This window comes from Cupressus sempervirens, chromosome 10 (assembly GCF_028749045.1).
Source record: "Cupressus sempervirens isolate cs-2001-9-10 chromosome 10, ASM2874904v1, whole genome shotgun sequence".
NCBI lineage: Eukaryota > Viridiplantae > Streptophyta > Pinopsida > Cupressales > Cupressaceae > Cupressus > Cupressus sempervirens.
In genome coordinates this window covers 696,605,507-696,630,341 of record NC_143127.1, presented here as the reverse complement: position 1 = coordinate 696,630,341, position 24,835 = coordinate 696,605,507, and the positions used below count along the sequence as shown (strand labels likewise).

General features: G+C 36.6%; 1 protein-coding gene across 4 annotated transcripts; it reads right to left on the bottom strand.

Annotated features, from left to right (window-relative positions):
• Positions 1 to 539: 539 nt before the first annotated feature.
• LOC149535743 (uncharacterized) lies at positions 540 to 23,910 on the bottom strand. Of its 4 annotated transcripts, none has more exons than XM_089804434.1 (4): positions 23,441 to 23,910; positions 13,896 to 13,919; positions 1,113 to 3,203; positions 540 to 1,005 (listed from the first exon to the last, which is right to left on the bottom strand). In XM_089804434.1, exons 1-4 carry the CDS (start codon positions 23,667 to 23,669, stop codon positions 959 to 961), a joined length of 2,391 nt encoding a protein of 796 aa, XP_089660560.1. In that variant the 5' UTR covers positions 23,670 to 23,910; the 3' UTR covers positions 540 to 958. The 4 variants fall into 4 exon arrangements, with proteins under 4 accessions (XP_089660560.1, XP_089660564.1, XP_089660561.1 ...); XM_089804438.1 differs by lacking the exons at positions 13,896 to 13,919; positions 23,441 to 23,910 and adding exons at positions 3,314 to 3,355; positions 13,850 to 13,884; XM_089804435.1 differs by lacking the exon at positions 13,896 to 13,919 and having other exon boundaries at positions 23,441 to 23,909.
• Between the last annotated feature and the right edge of the window lie 925 nt (positions 23,911 to 24,835).

Sequence of the window (24,835 nt, the reverse complement as noted above, 5' to 3'; positions counted from 1 at the left end):
TTGTCATTGAATGAGGGTGCTTGACGATAATTATGTAGGTGTTAATTCATCACATTTTAGACCACTGTGTGATCCATTAGGAGGAACCTGAACTCTATCTTTGTTTTGGCCTGCACAAATTTCTAAATTTATCTGTTCTATCAAATAATTTCAAAACTTATCACTAATATTTTAGTCAGTTTTCAAATAATGGACCAAAACTTGTATAATACATCATGCAAAGCAGGTCCAAAAAAGCAAAAATAACTTGGGTCCCAGCTATCAATTTTACCCATATAGCTCAAAACGCTGCTCAGTCAATATGCTGGATTGTTAATTTAATATCTAAAATGCAAAATTCTTATTTCTTGTAGTAATTTTGATGCCTTACATCTCATACAGAATTTTAGATTATTGCAATGAATGGAGAGCACAAAATCAAATGCCCGAGTAATTTAGTGTGAGTTTGTTGCATATCAGCATACATAAAACAATCCTAAGACAAAAGCTAAAAGCCCAGATAGAAGAGAAACAACCAATCTGCTCTTGCACACAATCCATGTTTTTAATTTTCGATATCTTTCATTAATAAAAACGAAGAGCTGCCACTATCTCTGTGATGATGATGAGTTGTCCCTTCAATTTCCTACCTACCTACCTATAATTTGATCATAATCCCATGATCAATGTTTATACAAGGATCTGACAATTATATTTAATAAAATATTAAGATCCTGGGATAGTGTCAAAAAATCATGACTACATGAATTGGTTTTGTCAATTTGACAGGAACAAGTTGAGACGGGACAACACTGTATGAGATCATATTATTCACCCATATGCAGCAATATCAAAAGAAGAATAAACTAGAAAACCAAGCAACATTTATGCAGTTTCTTATCGGCGTAAGAATGCCATTATGACAGGTAAATTACTATGTTAATCCAGGCTGAACTCCATTTACACCTGTAATCTCATTTCACTGGGTTTTCTTCCACATTGAGAAATCATAAATGGATTCCAAGCCTGCAAAGTCAACAGTTCAAACATTATTAGCAGTTATGAAGTGGCATATATTTTTTTAAATTATTGTACCAAAAAGAATTCTTGTGGGCTGAGCATATGAAACGTACCCCTTCCAGCAACTTGGATAATTGCTTCAGCTGGTGAAACAATGGTATGAACATTTGTCTCTTCATTTACTGCACGCTTTGCATTTTGCTCGGGTGGCTTGCAGTCCAATCTTGTGTCCTGTAAACTTTTGGTGCTAACAACACGCTCTTGTGGTGGGCTTTGCAAAGGACTAACAAGTACGTTACTACTCGCATTTAATTCCATAAACAATGGTTCTAATTTTGAAGTAACAAAATTCGAAAGCTCCCTGCCAAAAGACGTGCTACATGAAGAATCTTGAGAGCTATCAGTTCCACCGACTCCAGTAGCTTCCTTGCAAACGCTTTCATTCTCTCTCATATTTTGCAAGGCTTCAGCATGAGCAGCATCCCAAGAAGGGATATTTCCCTCACTCTGTAAACTTGAGAGGGATTGTTTGATATCTGCAGATCCTTCTAACTGATGGGTATTGGCATGTAAAGATAGGTCACTGATTGTATTAGAGAATTGGTCATCCCATTCACTAACCTGTGATCCTTGAGGAGGGCTACAGGAATCTGACTTGTTATACTCTTGAAAACCCATTAATGGCAATGTGTTCAAGCCCTTCGATGGCCATCCACTTTCAGCAATGGCCAACTCAGAGAACTGGTAAGAAAAATTCTCAAGAGAGATATGGTCCTTCCAAGTCACATTATTTGGTGACTGATCACTTCCGGAAGTAGAAGGGCAGTTCAGCTCTTGCTTTACTTCCTGCTTAGCAACATGATTAACCATGTTGACACAGAATTCTTCATTATATCTATTGAAGTTGGAATCAGGAATTATTTCCCTGACAAAACCTGTGGGATATAGTCGTGGTGGTCCACCTTTTGACTTATCCACTGATACAAGATCACTATACACTTCAACAAGGTTGGTTAGTTTCTTGTATCCTAGATGCTGTATGTCAAGACACTTTCCAGAAAACGACTCAAACGTTTTGGGAAGTTTGGATATGAGAAAACCCTGTGAGAATTCACCCATGCTCACCATATGCAATAAGAAGGCATAAAAATCTCCTACTGAAGCTTTTGGCATTGATTGTTTTTCTGCTTCGGGTTGTGGATTTGAATTTGGATTCAGGTGAGGTTGCGAATCAGGAAGAGGATTTACACCACATGGTGAATTTTCAGGTTTTTCCTTCATGTGTTTAGGGTTAGGGTTTGGTTTCTTTGTTTTTAAAGGGTTTTGTTTATTATTTTTAACAGGGAAAGCCAAATGGCATCCCTTTTTAACTTCTTTGATCTCTGCTAAATCTTTGCATTGTTCTAGTAGATTCATCATCTTGGGAAACCCCAGTAATGAGAAAGCAAGGATCTTCCCAGTTGCTTTCTCAAAGTCCATGCGAATGGGTGAAATATTATAACCATTCTCATTTTCTTCACTATTTACAACTTGTCTAAGCCATGACCTGAATTCGTCCATTGAAGCTAACATTTTGTTAGGCCCGCTTAATATAGGTGGCTTCCAGTCCCTATGTCTGTTTGGATTTACTGTTGGATTCATTGGTTTCTCAGTGGATTTATTAGCATGCCTGTGAAAACCAGGTCTCCCTGGTTGCTGCCCCGCTGCTGTGGCTGCATTTTTTAATGGAGGAAAACTGAATTGTTTTGAAGATTGTTCATTGTTATAAGATGGTTGGCAAGTGAAAGAATCCTCTGAAATAGAACCAAAACTAGACCTGTTTGTATATTCTTCCCACTCCTTGGTACTAACGGTAGATGCAGACCTAGAGGGGGCATTAGAAGAAGCCAGGTAATGCTCAGGACACCATCCATAATTATTGCTAGGAGATTGTAACTTTTCTTCACTTTGCTCTAGCATTTGCAGAAAAGTAAACCATTCCAGGCAGTCATTTGCTACATTTAACATACCAAGAGGCATTTGAGTGATGGATGCACAGACCAAGAACACATTATAAGATCTCTCCCGAAGCTTGTGAAACACATAGGAAAAATCAGCATTCCCTACAACAAAAATGATATTCCCTGGCGGGGGCACATCCATAGCCCACAAGAGCATGTCTGCCATCACAATTTTCTCAATTTCAATGGTATTACCTGCCAGTGCTGCCATGAATAACTTCAAGTGTCAAAAGAATTTACAAAAAAACAATATGCAAAATCAATCAAGGAAAACTCTGAAAAAATTGAACCAAAAGTTTCAAAATCAGTCTCACACTTTTCAATACTCTTTATCTGCCACGAATACCCTTAAAACCCTAGACAAAAGCCAAATATCATTTATGAAAAATTGAAGTAACTCACTCTGCTTTCAAAATATAGCCATAACGTCGTAAAAGAAAAATTAATTCTGGCATACCCTTCTCAAAGCCAACTATCGAAAAAGCACAAATGAATCCCCATTGCTTATTTAAGAAATTGAGAAATTGAATAGAAGCTCTAAATTAAAGAAATAAAACAGAGGAAACCAATTCCAAATTTAATATAAGCCTCATCAAAAGGCAGAGAAAACTTCAAAGTCTCTCTACCCTGCAAGATTTTAACATAAACCAATTTGACGACACTTTAATTAAATCCCTAGTTTTTAGGCACCCTTTTTAATATTAATGCATAAGTCAAAGTAAATAGTCTAAAATAAAATATATAATAAGCATATCGCATGGAAAGAAAACTAGCTCATATCATTTTATTCAATAATCAAAGAACTGAAATTTTGAATGGTAAAAACACACAAAATAAACAATTAGCTAAAAAGTACCTTTGACCAAAACATAGAAATTTACCAAAACATAGAAAAGTGTTGACTGCCAAGTGCTAGAAGACACCATAGATGAGAATTCGAAACTCCCGATTTCAAAGTTTTCCAGTTCAATTCCAAAAAACTCAGACTGTCATTTTAAAAAGCTAGGGAAATAATAACAAACTTCCCTAAATCATTTTCTTCAGTAATTGGGAATTAAGAACACTGTCCAAAGTTCCTAAAAAAGAGCTGTGGAGAAAACTAGATATTCAAAACCAATATGCGTTGCAAAGATTGAACTTAGAGTTTACAACACCACTATAGAATCCAAAATTGCATGAAAAATAAAAATCCTTACTTATGAAACATTATGCGAGTCCAATACAAATAAAGAAAGAAAAACTAACCTGAACCAGATTGTCTAAGTACTACTAACAATGCATCAAAAACTGTGTTTTCATGCTAACAAACCAGAATCTTGGCAAAGTATTATGAAATACCCTGCTTAATCTTAGATTCAGCTGCAAATTCAAGCCTGATCTTCTCTTGAAAGAGAAGAATAACAAACCAATCTCCAAATGTAAACCCCTGATCCATACTTCTGTTTTCAACATCTTGACCATTGGAGTCATGTCTTAAGCATGCAGCTCAGTTTCAGAGTAAAAAACAATCATCAAAGTGAGGCAAAAGTTGATTATCTGTGTATATTCATGTTCCTCTGAAATTGAATGTAATTTACATAAAAATGGCATCACGTTTTGAGGTTGTATGAAAAAGATATGGCTTCAGGAAGGTTGCTGCTTAAGTCACACAGTTTGCTGATGAAGCAAATTAGATGTGTTTTTAACCCACTCAAATTGTTAATGTTTGGTAGCTTCAGTTGGATAAACTCATGAGACTAAACTGAAGTTATATATATATTTGTGTGTGTGTGTGTGTGCCTAGTTAATTAATTAATTGTTATATTAATTAATTAAAATGAATAGACACTTTTTCTATGTTTCATCCTCAATATAAAAAGAGAGATTGCTGCCCTTGGAAAAGATTTACCGGACATGGCAGTGAAATTACATTTGCAGAGATCCTCCAAAACCAACATGGTATCAGAGCAGTGTTGCGATCAGGACACTAGATCAGAGATCTGGTATAAGGAGCACGGTGATGGAGTTAATGGGGTTATCTACATTCCATCACGGATTTTGCAAATCTGCCTTTATCATATTCTGAACATGGCAGTGCAATTACATTTGCAGCAATCCTCCAAAATTAACACAAATGATTATGAGGATTCTAATCATCCTGTGTGACAATTAGACATCTTAGAAGCATCCAGATTCCAAACCATAGCAGCAACAAGACGAGATGATGGAAATGCAAAATTGAATTTTAAAAATCTTCGAAGAGTGACTTTCAGCATTTCAATCTTTTGTTTCCGACCTTTGAACACAGTAGGTTGATGTCCTAGATAGTATCACCATGCCAAGAAAAGGGTATGACAGATGGTAGATAGTTTTGAGCCATTGTGGTAGACCACATGCATGCAAAGTCCATGCGAGCAAAGAGTGTTGGCTGAGGTATTTTGGAAATCTATAAAGTATAGAGCATTGTTGGGGCTTGTTTGGACCAGATTGGTCATTGTGAACCTCTGCTCTTCCTTAATGCTAGGTAGAACAAGAAAAAATTGTTCTTAGATCTGTGCATGTCACTTTAACTGTTTTTAACTTTTCAGAATTGCCGATGTTCAATATCTCTATTTTAGTATATAACAACATAATTAAGATATCAGCGTATTCATTTTAATTGGATTAAGTGCCCTATCTGGTTCACTTGAGGTATTGGCATTGATTAAATCTGTTACTAAGAGGCCAAGAGTGGCATTGCCACTGTAATTAGCGATTAAATAGTAGCAGAGTAAAACAACAACAATTGTGGGGAACCAATAGTGTCAATTGTAAAACAAAAGTTAGTGTCTTCTGAGCCTGAAAAGAGTCAAGAGAATGATCAAAGAAGGGCTAGAACAGTGAGTGTGGCAGAGAAAGATATAAAGACACGTTTCAAAAGATTGGCAGCAGATGTTGCAAGGATTATACAAGTTAAAATGATGATTGATAGGCTTGAGAAAATTAAGCTAGTCTTGATAAGGAAGATCAGGATTGCTAAAGAGCTTTCAAAACAAGACTCTTCATGTGCAAAAGAGTTACTTTCCATGAAAATTTTCAATGTTGACCCAAAAAGACACATTCAGCCATACAATGGTGAAATCAGGGCAAAGAAGCTCGTGCAATGGATTCCACAAAAGGAGGTATATTTCATCATCACAAGATGTCTATAAATCAGCAGATTTCCTTCACGCAGTTGAAGTTGTCCAGACATGCTCTCATGTGGTTTGAGACTAATGCCTGCTATACAGAGATGCAAAAAGTAGCACTAGTATCCATGCAGAAATATTTCAAGGAGCTGTTTTGGAAACAATTTTGCCCAGTTCGCTATGAAGAACAATAAGTGATTCAATGGCAATATTTGAAACAAGAGCTTGGGCAAACTGTGCAGGTGTATACTGTCACATCTCTCCTGACTACTGAAATTTGTGATGTTTTGTTTACATGGATGCCCTAGATTATATCTGGTTTTCGCAATCAATCGTTTTGTTTATATTGATGCCCTAGATGGTATTTGGTTTTCATAAATAGTGGTTTTGGTAAAATTGATGCCCTAGATGGTAATTGGTTTTCATTTCATGCTTATCATGGAACGGTAATTTGGATACTGTAAGAGGAATGATGTAATGATTACAATTTTAGCTAAGTTATGGAATTTGGTCATTGCATATACATAATTGTTGATATAACAAAGATTACGAACTACTTTGTGTTGACAAGTGGTTGGAGGAACTTCAAGCGAATAAGATTTTTTGTTTAACGAAATATATCATGTCACTCAACAACCAAATTGGTGGCCCTGTAGATGTTCTAGCAACCAACACAAAAGCCTATGGAAAGGTTGTCCACCAAGAGTTGAAACTCAAGAAAGATGACACAATTAGGGACAGGAACCGAAAGAAGGCAGAGTGGTCACAAACCTCATACCCCTCTAAGAAGAACATGGATGGATATGAGTCAAACAGTAATGGCTATAGGATATTTAAAAGGAATCGACAAGATTTGAGAGGAGACGGAAGGGGGACCACCAATATTAATAGGGGCAATAAAACAACAAACAAGGCAACTAAGAAGAAGGGGCCTCTAGGAGGATGTTATACCCATGAGGGCGAACATTATGTGAACCAGTGTCTGACGAGAACTTGAGGTGGAAAACTGCAGAGGGTTCCATTACCTAGCCAGCAAAAACATTCCAACAAAGAATCCACACAGCGGTGAATGATAGGCGAGCAGAGTACCAAATCACTCCAACTGAACCTACAAATACGATACCCAAGGGTAGTCAAGAATGAGCCCATTAAGGTGCTCGAGGTAAGTAAGCTTTGCTTGCAAGAACAAGGAAAACAAGCAATGCAAGATCTGGTGGGACCAATATCCTAAGAAAGTACTACCTGGTAGGACTATGATGAGATACATCAAAAACATCATTTACAGTTTAATGCTTTAATCATTTGAATTAGTTTGAAGATTACTTTAACGATGTAAATATGTTGTAAGCATTTTGTAGGCTTGATCGTGGAGGACGATTCCCAAAGGGAAGGATATATAACATCCATCCTGACTAATGAAACTTTTGATGTTTTATTTATATTGATGCCCTAGATAATATCTAGTTTTCATAAACAATGGTTTTATTTATATTGATGTCCTAGATGGTATTTGGTTTTCATAAACAGTGGCTTTGATTAAATTGATACCCTAGATAGTAATTGGTTTTCATTTCCTGCTTATCATGGAACAGTAGTCTGGATAATGTAAGAGGAATATTGTAATGATTATGTTTTTATCTTAAGTTATGGAATTTGACTATTGCATATATATAATTGTTGATATAACAAAGATTACAGACTGACTACCTTTTGTTGACAAGAGTTTGCAGGAACTGCCCCTCCTTCAGAGGAGGGGAGAAAGTATCACCGAGAATGGGGAGTGCAAACATGGTTATGAATGTAAGCTGCTTGGGTTCTGGAACCAGCAAGAACTAAATAGGTTTAGGCTAATGCAAACCAAGAGGTATAGGTCTTGATTAGGATCCTAGTAGGTCTTGCATTGTTAGTGAGTCGTATTGTTAGTAAATCCGAGTTGGATAGAAGCTTGTGTCTTATACATATATCTTCAAATGATCTTTTCCTCTACGCTGCTTTTGTATGTTAGTGTTATAATCCAGTTGGATAAATTATTTGTGATATATGTTAAAACAATAACTAATGTGAGTTAATATATTAACAAGAGACATGGCTCTTTATATCACATATATATTCATTGCAATAGAACTTGAAACACACAGAAATATAGTAGTGCAATTACAAGTTACAGAAAATGACAAAACGATCCTACTTTAACATGGTACCAGAGCAGGTTTTCAACCAGTCTGAGGTTTCACCGTTGATGAAAATACAAACATGGCAGAAAGAATAGGCCAACTCTCCATCGGATGTGAAAGCATTCGATGTAAACTAAGATTAAATAAGATGCAATTGCATATTTGATCAATATCAGAATTTGAAATTGAAGCGATTCCCATGCATATTTTCAATAGTTCTGGAACTTCCTATGGCTGCAGATGTTGCTGAAAGCGAGGACACCGAGACAGTTTTCAAATTCGTGATATCAGTGGCACCATTCAAAATGTGAAGAATCCAATAATGGATGGAGTTGAGAGTGTATGGAGTTATCTGAGTTTCTCAGTATTGGAGGAAATAGAGATAAATAAGCATATTAAGTCTAGTGTACTCACTTTCTTTTGCAAGCTGTAGAATTTTAGCTTAGCGGGACATGGCTCTTACCTCACAAAAGGGAAGAATAAGGGAGTGTCTCCTCCACCAGCCCACCAATTGGGATTTATTTAGTACCTCGCTTATATCAATGCAATTGCCATATTCATCAAGTGGCTAGAAAAACTTATGAGTGGATGGCTGCTAAATGCATACAGAGATTGGTGATTGTCGGCGTGAGTGTGCATTGTGTTTGTAGGAGACAGGTTCAATAATCACGACATACCTGTGGAAGCATCTAGATTCAAAGGCCCTAAGATTTACATGAAGATCCTACGAGGTTAAATGTCTCTGATTATTACCATACTACACAAATTCACATGTGACATAAGTTTGTCTTGTGCGGAACTTCAAGATATGAAATTGATTTGTCAAAATGATGTGGAGGCATTAAAACCAACACTGATATTGTTGGTGGATATTCATTTGCTGGAGTGGCAACGTATATAGTCGAGGATGAGAAATTCACAAAGGAGCTCGGGGTTTTATTGTTCTTTGCTCAAATCAGATAAAGGCGCACTCTAAGAAGCGCGACTCCAGTGTGTCAATCGATCCAAATGACATCGTTTATGTGAGGCCCACACTCTACTTTGAGAAGCTCAACTTGCATGCTGCCTATGGGTGGGAAAGAACTTGATGTCGCCGAATCAATGGTTGGCTCAGTGTAATGTGTGGGAAGCTTGATGCATGTGTGGCCCATTGGCTCTTGGGTTGATTTTGTATGGCTTCTAAGTCCGATCCCTTACAATTAACAAAATGGGGGAAGGGATCCATAATACAGTTACGTGAGGACGCTAATATAGTTACGTGCATAATGTTTCACAGTCCAGTAAACACTTTAGATTCCACCCTTACATTTGAACTATATTGAATTATAACCTAAAGATTAGAATAATTGATTGAATGAGTCATAGGAATGGAGACAAACCCATTGGTATTTTGAATATTCGACAAGTATCAACAACGACAACCCACAATAATGTCTCCTAGAACTCACATGATAAACTAGAATTATTAACAAAGAAGATTGAGTTGAAATATATTCGGTATTAATGGATACATATAATATTTAGTATATACAAATTGCCAACATATAGTTTTGCAGGAGCAAATTTCGGGAGAAGAAATATCATGAGCTTACTCTTTCTTGTGTTGGGAGGAAATAATATTAGACTTTATGATTTGGGAATCCTTTGTTCTTGCCCAAGTTACTAATATCAAGAAACTTGTTGACTTTTGGAAGCAAACATGATCGATGACTCCAAACTCCAAATCTTCTTATAATATTCCTTGAAGATCTCAAAAGCTTTGAAAACAAGATAAAAAGGGTGTTGATGTTAGTCTACAAAGAAGTAAGACTTCTTGAAGGACAAATTCACTAACCTAGTACGATTAAGATCGTATAAGAAGGGTATCCTTCCATGAATGGGGAAGTTTTTTAAAATTGATTTATCAATCAAGAAATTTGGAGTTTCATTAAATATTTGGTGAGAAAAAGACAAAAAAAAAAAAAAATTAGGAACAAAAGGATGTTTTTCATATTTGATATAATGCAGAATTGTTCAACAATATAAGAGTGGGAATTTTGCATTGTAGGGAAAATTATAATCAATGTTTCATTCCCACTTGAACCATTTTTAGAGGGGAGATATCAAAGAATAGACACTATTAGATTTTCAATTTGAACCATCCTTAGTGGGAAGATGATTCAAAGGAGAGATGTCTCTCGAACAATCTGAGAAAACATTTTCTAACTTGATGTAAATGGACCTTCATTAAAACAATTTGTATCAAAGTTATGCAGATAAATATTTCTTATCCTTGAGTATTGCATTTATCTACTCATTGTAGTCTCTCTCTTATTTGTGTTCGTATATGTACTATAAAGAGTTATTTGCCTTGATCTTTTCCTTTGTCTCTGGAGATGTTCTTGCAAGAAAAGATGGTTTGTACTTTACACGTATTGTGCAAAACTCAATCTTATGATAGTAGCTCCAACGAAGCTTTGATCTAGAATTCATTGGTCATCTGATGATCATGTTGGATAAAGTGAGGCTCTTGAAGCAAATATCTTTGATGATTGAGATTATGAGTATCCTTCTATATCAAGGAGTCTGAAAATTCATTACAGGCAACTTTGAAGAAAGAGAGGGATTAGATAGAAGATATGCTTCAATCGAACTTTTGATGATCTTGGTCATATTGATTCAGACGGAGTAGACCATGTCGAGATGGATTCTCCAGTGATCAGAAACTATAGTAGTTAAAGGACCATGATTCATGGGATAATGTTTCATGTGTGTAGGTTAGAAGATCTTATGCTACCAGGATACTTGTTGAACTAGGGAAACATGACACAACTAGTTGCCAGGAGGTCAAAAGGATGATATCAGAGTCAGAGGGAGTTTTGACACTCCCTTGTAATACACTCTTGTCTATGAGAGATAAGTTTGAGGTAAAAACCTTATTCTCTAATATGGTTCATGGTGGATGCCACAACAACACCATATGACAGTGTTCGTGGTGACTTCATGTAAACTTTTGATGTCATATGTGTATGGGCCTGCCCCCTATGTACATCATGACAAAATGATGACTTTCGAATGATCGTCACTTGTATTTGCAAAAGTTATTGGAAGGTGATGATCTTACAATAACTTAAATCATGATATACATTTTATGTAAATCTTGAAACAAATTGTGATGGATTATATCTTGTAAATCAACAACTAAGTGTTAGATGTCATTCACCTGATGGTCTATGAGTTTGCTTGTATAGATATATTTTGAGTACTTGGTGAATATCATGTGTTGATATTTTGAAAGGCCAATACTCATGATATCAAATGTCATATCAAAGTGTTAGAAATAGATAATACTGAGAGGGGGGGTGAATCAATATTCTACAAACTTTTGCCCACAACTAAGTATTGTTAATTACTTTATAACTTGCATATGAAAGTAAACCAACAAAGCTGAACAATAAATATAACCATACACAAAAAGAACTCATACTACCATTATTTGTTAACTAGGAAAACCCCGGCCAAGGGGAAACCTCGATGGGGATGATACCCACAAGATGATCCACTAAACAAAAGAATCTTGTTAAGGATATTGACGCTGTTAGGAGTCTATGAAATACATATAGTGTCTCGATTCTTTGTTAGAGGACTAGGCCCTGTTAAAAGCCTCAACCCTGTTAGGAGTTGGTAGATCGATTACAATGTATGCAAGAAGAGCCCACTACCTTAACATGCAATATACAACAAAGTTTCTTCACAAGAGTAGATATACACACAATACTGTCTTACTGTTGTATCTCGCACTTGTTCTAATCATACATTAGATTTTGCATCACATAAGGCTCGCATATCATTTAAGCTTACTTCACATATAGTTCGCATCACATTTTTTGCGCAAGATATGGTCTTTACTTATATCTCGCAAATTAATAAATCTCTGCTTAGTCAGCCTTTATGCTTTCACACATTTGACCAAATATAAAATAACTTTGGGTAAACATCTAGGATGTCGGCCCAACATGATTAAGTAATTATTTTGTTTCCAAAATAATCCCTTAAGCCATATACTCCAAATAGTTGTCGTGCTCTGTTCTACTCTGTTGATTACCCTGAACTGGTAATTTAACTGTGACTTGCATCATACAGTCCGTACAATCTGCGCACTGACATACGTCATCATGACCCTATCAACCATCAATACTCAACTACGCATGAACTAACTCGAAGTCTATTGTCCATACATATTGTATCTCTCTCTGCACTGTTGCAACCTGTCTAACACTTAGACAATTTTCTTACTTTGATTACATAAATGAAATGCTAAGTATATGTTGCCATAGATAACAACATTCAGACATCTATCTAGCCATATTGCCAACAATCTCCCCCTTTGGCATTGATGCCATACAAAATATAATAAATACAAAAAGTAATTACACAAAATTCAGTTGTGGGCAAAAGTTTGTAGAATATTGATTCAACCCCCCCCCCCCCCTCCTCTCAGTATTATCTATCTCTAACAATTGGTATTAGAGCTTGGTCACAAGTTCGAATCCTTAAACCCTTGGGTAACGTTAAGGGGGGATATTGTTGAAAATTTATTCAGCACTCCCCTCGGGATTTGTGACAAGGGCTTAACTGCCTCCTCTGTACTATAAGTTGAGTGGTTGTATTGGGAATTGACAGATCGGTCTTTTGGTGCAACGACAACCCCACTCTAACACAAAGACATCCTTAAATTTTGCCATTTTGAATATTACCAATGGTGTAATATCTATGTGTTTTATCCTTCTTCATTAAGAGGGAGTGTTAATGTTATAATTCAATTGGATAAATTAAATTATATATATGAGATATATAAATAATTTATGAAAAATAATATATATGCAATAATTTAACTTTTATATATATATATATATATATATATAAACTTAATAATCATGATAATATATTGAGAGAATATTATTTCAGATATGCATTAAAACAATACCTAATGTGAGTTAATATACTAACAAGAGGCATGTCTCTACAAGAGACATGGCTCCTTATATCACATATATATTCATTGGAATAGATGACAAAAGAATCCTACTTTAACATTGTAATTAACTTTGGTGTTGTCATTTCTAAAGAATAATAAAACCAAAAAAATTACAAATATATTTATAAATCAATAAGAGTATTTTTGGTCATATAAAAAAAACACACAAGCATGTATAATTGTTATTATGTATTTGAATTGCATTATTAACATGCAATCCTTTGATAATAATGCTTTAATTCATTTAACTTCTTATCTCTAATGAGATATCTAATTCCATTCCAAACTTAGGTAAAAGACACCTTACTAGTCATGTTGTGGCTAAAAAGCATGAGGAAATGAAATATTATATTGAATCAAAATTCATTATCTCTTGAAACCTATGAAATTCTGTCCTTAAGCCATGATGGAGGTTAGTATAAAATTAATATAATAGCCACAATAATGAATGAAGTAACGCAGCATAAAACTGCAACATTAAATGAATATAAGGAGCGGCATCATTATTCTTACTACATAGCAGATTAAGTCTGTAAATATCTATTGCAGAGGGAACCACCTTCTATTTTGTTGCAATTCACACCTACAATCAGGTTAAATAAATGTCAAAAAGAAGAGAATTTGGGCTTGCATTCAACAAAACAGATATATACATACCAAAATGACTTAACTGAGAGGAATAAAGCATTCACAGAAAAGCAAGAATTTAAAAAAGCTCTGCAAGATATATATATATATATATATATATATATAATGATTTGATATAGGGGGAGAATTTTGTAAGAAAAGACAACGAAATGGCATTTTTTGTTTTCATATAGGAAAATAACATATTCATGCACATTAGGAAAGAAAGAGAGAGGCTCGCACAGTTCAAGGAATAAGCTCTGAGTTATATTATAAAAGAAAACATCTTTAGCTACCAACTGCTGTGGAAGAAGTGGCAGGAGTTACACTGCGCGTACTCAGGGTGGAATTAGCAGCTAGGAAAAAAAAAAACTCTCATTAGTTTATCTCAGAGAAATAATTCTCATAGTTGGGAACAAATGTTTTGAATTAAGCATGAAAGGATGCTTCCTTGAATTGCAATGCATCCATTAACCGTACTCTAATTCTGGAAACCTTATCTTCTTAAATAGAAGCAAGAAACCTTTCATTAATTCTGAATGAATTCTTATACATATTTAGCTGTTGGAATTTACCACTGGAAATGGCCTTGTTACTTAGAAAGCATTATCATCCACAGAACTATTTTTTTAATCTTGTAGAAAAGAAAGTATTTCTAGAGCAGCTGTGAGTTTATGGAGTCTATAAAAGAAAAATTTGTAATAAGATGCAGACAAAAGAAAGATGTCATATATCCATATGGTTGTGTTAGACCAAGTTGTGACTGGTCCCTGTGCAAACACCATACTTTTCTTGAAGTTAGAGAACCAGTCAGCTTATGACTGTATTTAACAAATTACTTTAGTTCCTCAAACACAAGAACCTGACCGATAACGATAATTGAAGTGTAGAGAGTTTATGGAAAGGCAACAATGGCATACAAGCATGTTTAATGCAGAGATAGTAGCACATTCGTGAGAGTATGAAATGTTACAGAAACTATAAACTCTATACAAGCCAAATACAGTTACCCTTCAAGGAAAGACAAAGGGCTGAAACCTAAATTCATGCTAATGAAGTTGCAGAACTTAAATCAGAAAATTGATTGGTAGACAATCAAAACCGATTAAAAGATATTACTAATTATAATAGGACAGACATCAACATACTCCAAATTGGAACAATGTTTGAAAACTGCTGGTGGTAATTTAACATGGGTGGTTAGAGAGCTAATTGAATAAACTCATTTTATATGAGCAAATACAGCAGAGCAAGTAGCTTATTCACATATGCTTGGAAGGATACAGATGTAGTTCCCTTATAAGGATATGGGTGTATGGGACGTGTTGTAGAGCTCTACAGCCATTGGTTTTAAGTAAACTACAATTGCATAAGGTGAACAGAAACTATAATATATAACGAAGATAGAATGGTTGATCATGTTGTTCTTCATTCAAAGTATATGACTAGGAACCTCTTTTCTGTACTGTGTAGCAAGAGTATAATGACTAGGTTTAGTGAAGTCAAAAGTCTTGTGCAATTACAAAATTAGAAAACAGAAATCTTGTCAAGAAGTGGAATCAAGTCGGATAGGGTGAGAGCTAGACAACACGTCTTGCACGTGCTTGCATCAGAAACCTTGGCCAGGGTACGCTAAGCAATGCTAGTGTTAGTCAATTCGTAAGGATCTGGATACATCCCTATTTAGGTGTCATACTAAGTTAGCAGCAGCTATAGGATGCGCAAACTAAGGTTTGTAGGAACTTGCACCAGTTCCAAAATGGCTTGTTTATAGTAGCCATGATTACATACCTTGTAAAGGGTCGGGCCCGCTTCAATTAGGAAGTGAGCAAGGGGTATTGGTAACCAATCTGTGGTTTGGTCGTAAAATGCACCAATGATACTTACTCCCCCAAGTTGCATTGTAGAGCATAAAGAACGACAAAATGAAATCTGTTGCTAGTAATGCTCAGTAAGAATGTTTCCTTACTTTGTATTCTATATCAAGTTGTAGAAAAGATAATTCATGTTGGGAATGTTTTTAAAATTTTATTATTTCAATTTAATGCAATTTAATTATGTTTTTGGATTTAGTTGATGCACTTGTTTTTTAAAAACATAAAAACTGTTACTATGTTGCATCTAAATACAGGTTCATATTTCTTGCTTCAGCAGTCAGCTAGATATTAATCTTGCTAAGGATTTAGCCTGTTACATATAGCAATGAGTTAAGAAAATAAGTGGTTCAACTAGGGAATGCAATTAAGAATAACAAAGTGCTACTCAAGTATGGGTAAGGCTTTTTCTATTACCTACCAAGGGTGATATTCATGACCAAACCCCAAAACATAAATGAAGCATGTGGCCAAACACGCTACCTCGAATCGATAAGAAGGCGCTTCCTTTCAAAAAGCACAAGAGTCACAAGCAGCAGCATGACAAAAAGAATATGAAGAAAAGGAAAGAAGGGAAAGAAAATGGTAATTATTAACAAAGAAAAAGGGTGAAGGGAAAAAAAAAAGTTTAATTGCTTTCATTGTGACAAGTGTTAGGAACCTGTGTGTTCCTTCTGTTTATTTTGTTAGAGTAGTGTTGTTGGACGCATATGCTTTGTAAGTCGTCCCGTGAGTATATTTTATTATCCCACATGTATAGGTAGTATTACTTTTCTAGATCGTACCCAGTATATAAGAATAGGTTGAGGCCTTGATGGGTACGGACGAATTTATTGTATTGAGCTTGCTCAAAGGAGGTTACCCCCTCGAAGTGGCCTGCGATCAGTAGATTCATTCTGAGTTCTGCTATCACTTGGTATTCTGTTATTTCGAGCATTCTCACGATATTGCTATAAGGAGGTTCTTCACATCTGGTATCAGAGCACTCTCTTGGGCTCGCTGATTGCTTTATCCATCCCTGCTCTAGCTTTGAAGTCATGATTGCCAATGGGGGCACTTTACCTTGTAAAGGGAAATGTCGCAATGTGCGTCTCTCTATTGGAGATTATAACATGCGCTCTGACATGTTTGCCTTACCCTTAGGTGGCTGTGATGTGGTTTTGGGTGCCCAATGGTTACGCACTCTTGGCCCCATTCTCTGGGATTTTGCTGAACTTTGGATGCAGTTTTCAGCCGAGGGGCACCAACACACTTTGAAAGGCTTACAACCAGGGTCTCTCAGCATCATCAGTTCACACCGTATGGAAAAACTTCTTAAGAAGAATTCACATGGTGTCATCGCTCAGCTCCATTCCATTCAGATGCAGCCATCAGCAGTCTCTAGCACTCCTGCCGATCTCCAACACATTTTGGACAAGTATTCTGGTATATTTGCTGAACCTGTGGGATTACCTCCTTCTCGTCCAGAGGACCACCGTATTCAGCTCCTTCTTGGCAGTGTTCCGCCCAACATCAGGCCCTACCGCTACCCATTTCATCAGAAGACCGAAATCGAGATACTTGTCCGTGACTTACTGAAGCAAGGTATTATTCGCCCTAGTACCAGTTCCTTTTCTTCTCCAGTTCTGCTTGTTCGCAAAAAAGATGGGTCATGGCGACTCTGCATTGATTTCCGAGCACTTAATCATCTCACTATAAAGGACAAGTTTCCCATTCCAGTTGTTGATGAACTTCTTGATGAACTTCATGGGGCTCATTTTTTCTCCAAGTTCGATCTTCGTTCTGGGTATCATCAAATTCGGGTTCATGAGGAGGATATACCTAAAACTGCCTTCCGCACACATGATGGTCACTATGAATTTTTAGTCATGCCCTTCGGCCTCACGAATGCTCCTTCAACATTTCAGGCAGTGATGAATAACATATTTCGACCATACCTCCGGAAATTCATTCTAGTCTTCTTTGATGATATCCTCATATATAGCAAAACTTGGGCTGAGCATCTCCATCATCTGGAGCTTGTCTTGCAACTTCTCTCTGATCATCAACTCTGTGCAAAACTATCTAAATGTGTGTTTGGCCAGGAGGAAGTGGAGTATCTCGGGCATATTGTTGCACACCATGGAGTGCGGGTGGATCCTACAAAAATAGATGCCATGAAAACTTGGCCGCATCCTAAAACTCTCAAGAGCCTTCGGGGTTTTTTGGGGTTGACTGGCTACTACCGCAAGTTTGTCAAAGATTACGGGAAAATTGCAGCACCATTGACAGCTCTGTTAAAAAAGGATGCCTTCTCCTGGACCCCTGTTGCTGAGACTGCATTTGAACAACTGAAACAGGCTATGTGCAGTACACCTGTTCTCGCGATGCCAGATTTTTCCAAACCCTTCACTATTGAGAGTGATGCTTGCGGCAATGGATTGGGTGTTGTTCTCCTGCAAGATGACCATCCTATTGCGTTCACTAGCAAAGCCCTCTCTGGTAAGAATCTAGCCCTCTCTACTTATGAAAAAGAAATGATGGCTATTTTGCATGCTGTACAGAAGTGGCGGCCATACCTCTTAGGGAGTCATTTTTGCATCAGAACCGATCACCAAAGTCTGAAATACTTCCTGGAACAACGGGTATCCTCTCCTACACAACAGAAATGGGTCAGCAAACTCATGGGGTATGATTATGAGATCACCTACAAGAAGGGTAAGGAGAATATTGTGGCAGATGCTCTTTCTCGCACATTTGATAATCAAGCTTCCTTTTCCGCTATTTCTATGCCCATTCCCAATTGGTTAGCGTCTGTTCAGCAGGGCTATGACAGTGACTCTTCTTTATCTCAAATCATTCACCAGCTAGCCAATAATCCTTCTGCTATACCACATTACTCTTGGGATGGTGCTTCTCTTCGATACAAGGGTCGGCTAGTGCTTCCTCAGAACCCAGCTCTACATCAGGCTATTTTTTATGAACTCCATGCTTCTCCTTCAGTAGGGCACTCAGGCTTCCTCAAAACTTATGAGCGAGCAAGGAGAAACTTCTTTTGGAAAGGGATGAAACAGACGATTCAACAGATGGTGGCTGAATGTGATACTTGCCAACGCCACAAGGGTGAAACGACCCTCCTTCCTGGCTTGCTCGAACCATTGCCCATCCCTACACGGATTTGGACTGATATTTCTATGGATTTCATTGAAGGGCTTCCTAAATCCGGTGGCAAGACAGTGATCTTGGTTGTGGTTGATCGTCTCTCGAAATATAGTCATTTTTGTGCCCTCAGCCACCCCTATACTGCCTCCTCTGTTGCACAAATCTTCATGGACCAGATATTTCGTCTTCATGGACTCCCTTCTTCCATTGTCTCTGATCGTGATGCAACTTTTACCAGTCATTTTTGGACTGAACTGTTTCAGAAAACTGGCACCAAACTGAAGATGAGTTCGGGCTATCACCCACAAACTGATGGTCAAACTGAAATTGTCAATAAATGCTTGGAAACTTATCTTCGTTGCTTCACTTCCGAGCAGCAACATCAGTGGGCCAAGTGGCTCCCTTTAGCTGAATGGTGGTACAATACCTCTTACCACACTGCCTCTAAAATGACTCCATATGAAGCAGTCTATGGTCAGGCACCTCCAGTGCTCCTTCCCTACACTCCCAACAGCTCACCAGTCCAGGCAGTTGACATAGTTCTCCGCAGCAGGGATCAGATTCTTCGTACCTTACAGGATAATCTTCACATGGCCCGTAATCGGATGAAACAGCAAGCAGATCAACACCGTTCTGAGCGCTCATTTCAAGTTGGGGATATGGTTTTTCTTCGTCTACAGCCATACAAACAATCCTCCCTAAAGCTGAAAGGGCGTCATAAGCTGGCCCCAAAATTTTATGGGCCTTATAAGGTTCTGCAGAAGATTGGTTCAGTTGCTTATAAACTGGAACTTCCTCCTTCTTCCCGCATTCATCCAGTCTTTCATGTTTCTTGTCTAAAGAAAGTTCTGGGTACCACTGTCAGAGCACAAACTACTCTCCCTGAAATGGATACGGAAGGATCCATTATCCTGGAGCCGGTGGCAATCATTGACCAGCGCACTCGCCAGCTTCGCTCTCGCTCCATCTCTGAGGTCTTGATTCAGTGGCATGGCATGCAACCAGAGGATGCTACCTGGGAACCCCTTCTTCAGATTCAACAACAATTTCCACACCTTAAGCTTTGAGGACAAAGCTTTTTTCTAAGGGAGAGGGGATGTTAGGAACCTGTGTGTTCCTTCTGTTTATTTTGTTAGAGTAGTGTTGTTGGACGCATATGCTTTGTAAGTCGTCCCGTGAGTATATTTTATTATCCCACATGCATAGGTAGTATTACTTTTCTAGATCGTACCCAGTATATAAGAATAGGTTGAGGCCTTGATGGGTACGGACGAATTTATTGTATTGAGCTTGCTCAAAGGAGGTTACCCCCTCGAAGTGGCCTGCGATCAGTAGATTCATTCTGAGTTCTGCTATCACTTGGTATTCTGTTATTTCGAGCATTCTCACGATATTGCTATAAGGAGGTTCTTCACAACAAGAATGGGTACTACAAGGAAAGGTGTTGGAAATTTCAACCTAAATTGGCTCCTTCTCATAAGAAGAAAGATAAGAGCACTGTATAAGTGAAAAAGAGCATGGAAATCAACATTAATTCCTTGAATGGAGGATGACATATTGCTTACTCAAGAAGAGCATTTTCAAGGAAACAGCAAGCTCTTGTGGTGAAGAGTACCTTGTCCCAAATACTCCGAACAAGAGTGCAAGTGAGGACAGAAGTTGGATTCTTTATTTGATCATATTCTTAGTCAATTGCATTTTTCCATGATCATTAGGAGGTTGTGCAGCACCCACTATGCAAAATGGTGTCAATATGAGGGCTATAAGAAACATAAGTTGGTTTATAGACTCCAAGTTCACAATATAAGGATGAAGTTGTGATTGATCTTGTATTGATATAAACAAGCGTTTTGATTTTTCACCCTACTTGCATTTAAAGATATTAAATTTATGCAAGAACTCAAATAGGTTCTAGTTGAAGGGTAGAAATTTCTTTGTAAACTCGTATGCTGAACAGCGAAAGGTATAGAATTGCCATAACTAGCACCTTGAATTCAAAGAGTCTAATTGGTGCTCATGGAAAGTTTGGCTCTTCAACAGATGAGGGACTCCACATTCACAATGGGGCAGTGCAAGTACAACTATTACACAATGGAAAGCATGTACAAGTGGAGAGACAATTAAGACTATGAGTTCAAAAAGGTAACTAAAAAGGTACTGAGACCTTTTCCTTTCAGTTTTGCTGATGTAGCAAGTGGATCAATCAAGGGACCAGTTGGTGTCTATGATTGGTTCACATTTGCTACATAAGAAGCAGTCTTGGATGATCCAAGCCAAAAACAAGAGGAATTCTTGAGACTACTTGTGAGTGCTTAGCAATTCTTCAATTGACTCTCTCTTTAGTCAGTTTCTAGGAACCAGACGCTTCCTGATGATCTGGTATGGCACATAATCACATCCCTTTTCCATATCTGGTCCACTGGGGACATGCCCTAACTGTGTAGCTCTATTGCAGGGCTAAAAGCAGTGGTAAAAAATGGTCATAGTTTAAATATTCGTATTCCACATTCCTCTCAAAACTTCATTCGATTTTAAAGTAAAAGATACTGCATTCAAATTCATATATGAAAATTATCGCTTCATGAAGGTTGCTGCCAAGACAACAAGCTCTTTCTGAAGTCACTCAGTTTACTCCTGAAGTGAATTTCACATGCTTTTAACCCACTAAAACAATCCCTAGATTATTTTCAATGCTTATTAAGAGTTTTCAGTCATCATATGTGGCAACTAAACATGTTACAATAATTCAAACCATAAAAGATGTAAAAACTCACACTTAATTAAAAAACATCCAAGAGTGGCTTTTGGCATTCTGAAGCATGTGACCTTTGGTATTCCCATTTGATCTTTTGTTTCTGACCTTTGAGGAAGCTAAAGGGGTGTATTAGATTGTATGCCAATCTTGAAAAAAAGTTAGACAAATGGTAGGTTGTTTTGGACCATTTTAGTAGATTGCATATGTGTGCAAAGTATATGCGAGCAGGGAATTGTTGGCTAAGGTATTTCAGAGCTCTTGAAAGTGTAGATGATGCCTGCTTGGACCACCCCAGTCAATGTAACCTCTATAATTAATTATATCTTAATAAACTGGGAAATATTTAGTCCTTAAACTCATTTTTTGACAGAAAGGGAAGCTTTCTTCATGTTAAATGCAGTCCCGGATTTGTGCATGTTTGTTGAATTATTTTTCAAGTTGAGGATGTTTAACGTATGTTTAAGTGTAAAACACATATTGGTAATGCTAGCACATCCATTTTGAATTGTTTAGTTCTACTTCATTTGAGGCATCGACATCAATTGAATCAGTTGCTAAGGAGAAAAGAGTAGCATAGCCATTCTGTTTACAGATCACCCCCAACAATAATTCATTAGTTATTGAAGTAATAGTGTCACAAAAGATTTAACCAAGCTGCATCCCACGATTCAAACAATAATACATTTTTATTTCACCCTAGCAGAAATTAAACTTGCAGGAAACCCACTAATTTTGAAATTCCTGTTAATCCAAGTCCAAAACAAGAGAATATAAAAACTAACTCACAAATTTTTTAGGTAAGCTACTAAAAATGAATCAAACAATTGGATAAGAAAATTGACAAATACTGATCCTTAAATATTGCAAAGAACTTTAATTATTAAAATCAACAAAAGATCTTGACCACCACACATGGAAATCAATACCACAAAAAGGAAGTGTCAAGAGTATGATCCGTCAGATCACAATCAACAAAGTTTCAAAACCAATTACTAGATTTAAATTCTGATACACTTCTACATAACCCATCCGAACATAAAATTAGTGACCATAATTACATTCCTCATAATTAATTTATTCTGTAAAACGTTGCTCAATGCAAATTCAAAAACCCAACTCGATGGTTAAAAAGACGAACGACCTAGGTCCAATTAGATGAGTTATTGCATAGATTTCACTGTGGCCCACATTTAAAATCTTATAGTGCAAATAACGTCATCCAAGCCACACATAACCAAAAACCAACAAAACCTAACCTGCTTGATTTTTTCCAAATACTAATTCTTCAAATTCCCTTGCTAAACACATTACTCTGACTGTCAATTTGATTTCTATTTCTTAGGCAAAATGTAGCACAAAAAGAAGTAAATTAACCCTGGCCAATATTAATTTCTTCAGTTGTTAAGAAGTTGAATTAGCAGACATGAACGGAACATTTTGAACTATGACAATTAACCTAAAAAAGAAACCCTGCCAAAGGTACCAAACAGGCATTGCAGCATTTCATCATAGCCTCACTTCTAAAAAAGAAACGAAAGTCTTTGAAAAGAGACCTAATTAAGTTGCAAAACGAATGAAAAACTGGGCTGCATTATTCTCTTCAGCGATTGCAATCAACAAAACAGAAACAGAAACATTCCCAATTACACAACCCTCCTAGAAGTGAGTGAGCGTGATGAATTAGTACATATATTATATAATACTAACCAGGCTGAACTAATTGCAGGTGGATTCCAGAATTGAACAAAGTCTGACCAAGCTCAATATCATCCTCCGTAACAGATGGGTATTTATAAGCACTGAATTGGGGAACATCACTCCCGCGCAATTTAAAACTCTCAAGCAAAATGTTTGCCATCGACCTTACGACAAAGAGATCCATGTGGGATGGCAAGCGGCAACTATCCATGTCCCACCACAGAGCAACTTTTTCCATAATGCTCTGCAATCTTCTAATACCAGGCCCTTCTAATTTAGAACTGGATTTCTTCTTCCTACAGACAATTTCTGTAAACAGATTTTACCAAGTTTTGCTCATCATTAATCTCCGCCCTGGATTTTTAAGCCCACGTTAGCGGACAAGCTTCCACATAACAATTCTTATGCACAGGCATTTATAGAGAGAGTATTAGCGTTCGGGGAAAATGGCTATGCCGCTAGTTATTTAGATAATTTATGGAGGCTTTTTAAAGGAACTAGTAAAGCAATTCCTCCTTGGTAAGTTATCTAAATTTATGGAGGCTTTTTAAAGAAAAAAGTAAAACAATTCTTCCTTGGTAAGTTATCTAAATTTATGAAGGCTTTATAAAAAAAAAGTAAAGCAATTCCTCTTTGGTAAGTTATCTAAATAACTGGCTGTATAGTCATTTTCTTGTTTGGGAGCCATGGTAAACATCAAATTTTAAGCTAAAAATAGTAAGTGTACAAGCTAAAATTAGTGGAAGATTGTTTTAGAAAACAAGGGGCGAGAGATTTTATTTAATAAATATACTAGTACTTGCACCTAGAAGAGCAAGGGGTACACAGAGAGTGACAAAAAGTGCGAGCTTATATAAGATAATTAACATATATATTATTTTGAACTACTTGTTTGATTTTTCTTACATGGTTGCTTTAGTGATATATAAGCTTGTGTTGAGTCAATCAATGCATAGTTTGGTTTGGATGATTCATGAGACTTGGAGTTTGATCCTTACCTTTCTATTATTTCTTTTACATTATCATTAATAATTAATTAAAAAATTATACAATTGATAATATGATTAAAACATAAAATTTCTTAATATTCAATTTGGTACATGTATGGTAATTTAGCTATGTATATCTAATATTATTTACATAAATAAATAGATATAATCATACTAAGCTATTAGTGTTAAGGAATTCTTATGAAAGATCAAACTTTATTTCTTTTCAATGAGAAAATTCTAATCTTTTTATAGTTACATTGATCCATGTCAACGCAAACTTATTGGCTCTTCTTTCATGAGTAATGGTTAGGAAGATCGCATCTCTCAAAAGAATGAATAAAATACTTAGCACTTACTACATCTAGTTGATGCTCACAAAGATGAAGAATGAGGTCTTTCCAAAAGATAACCT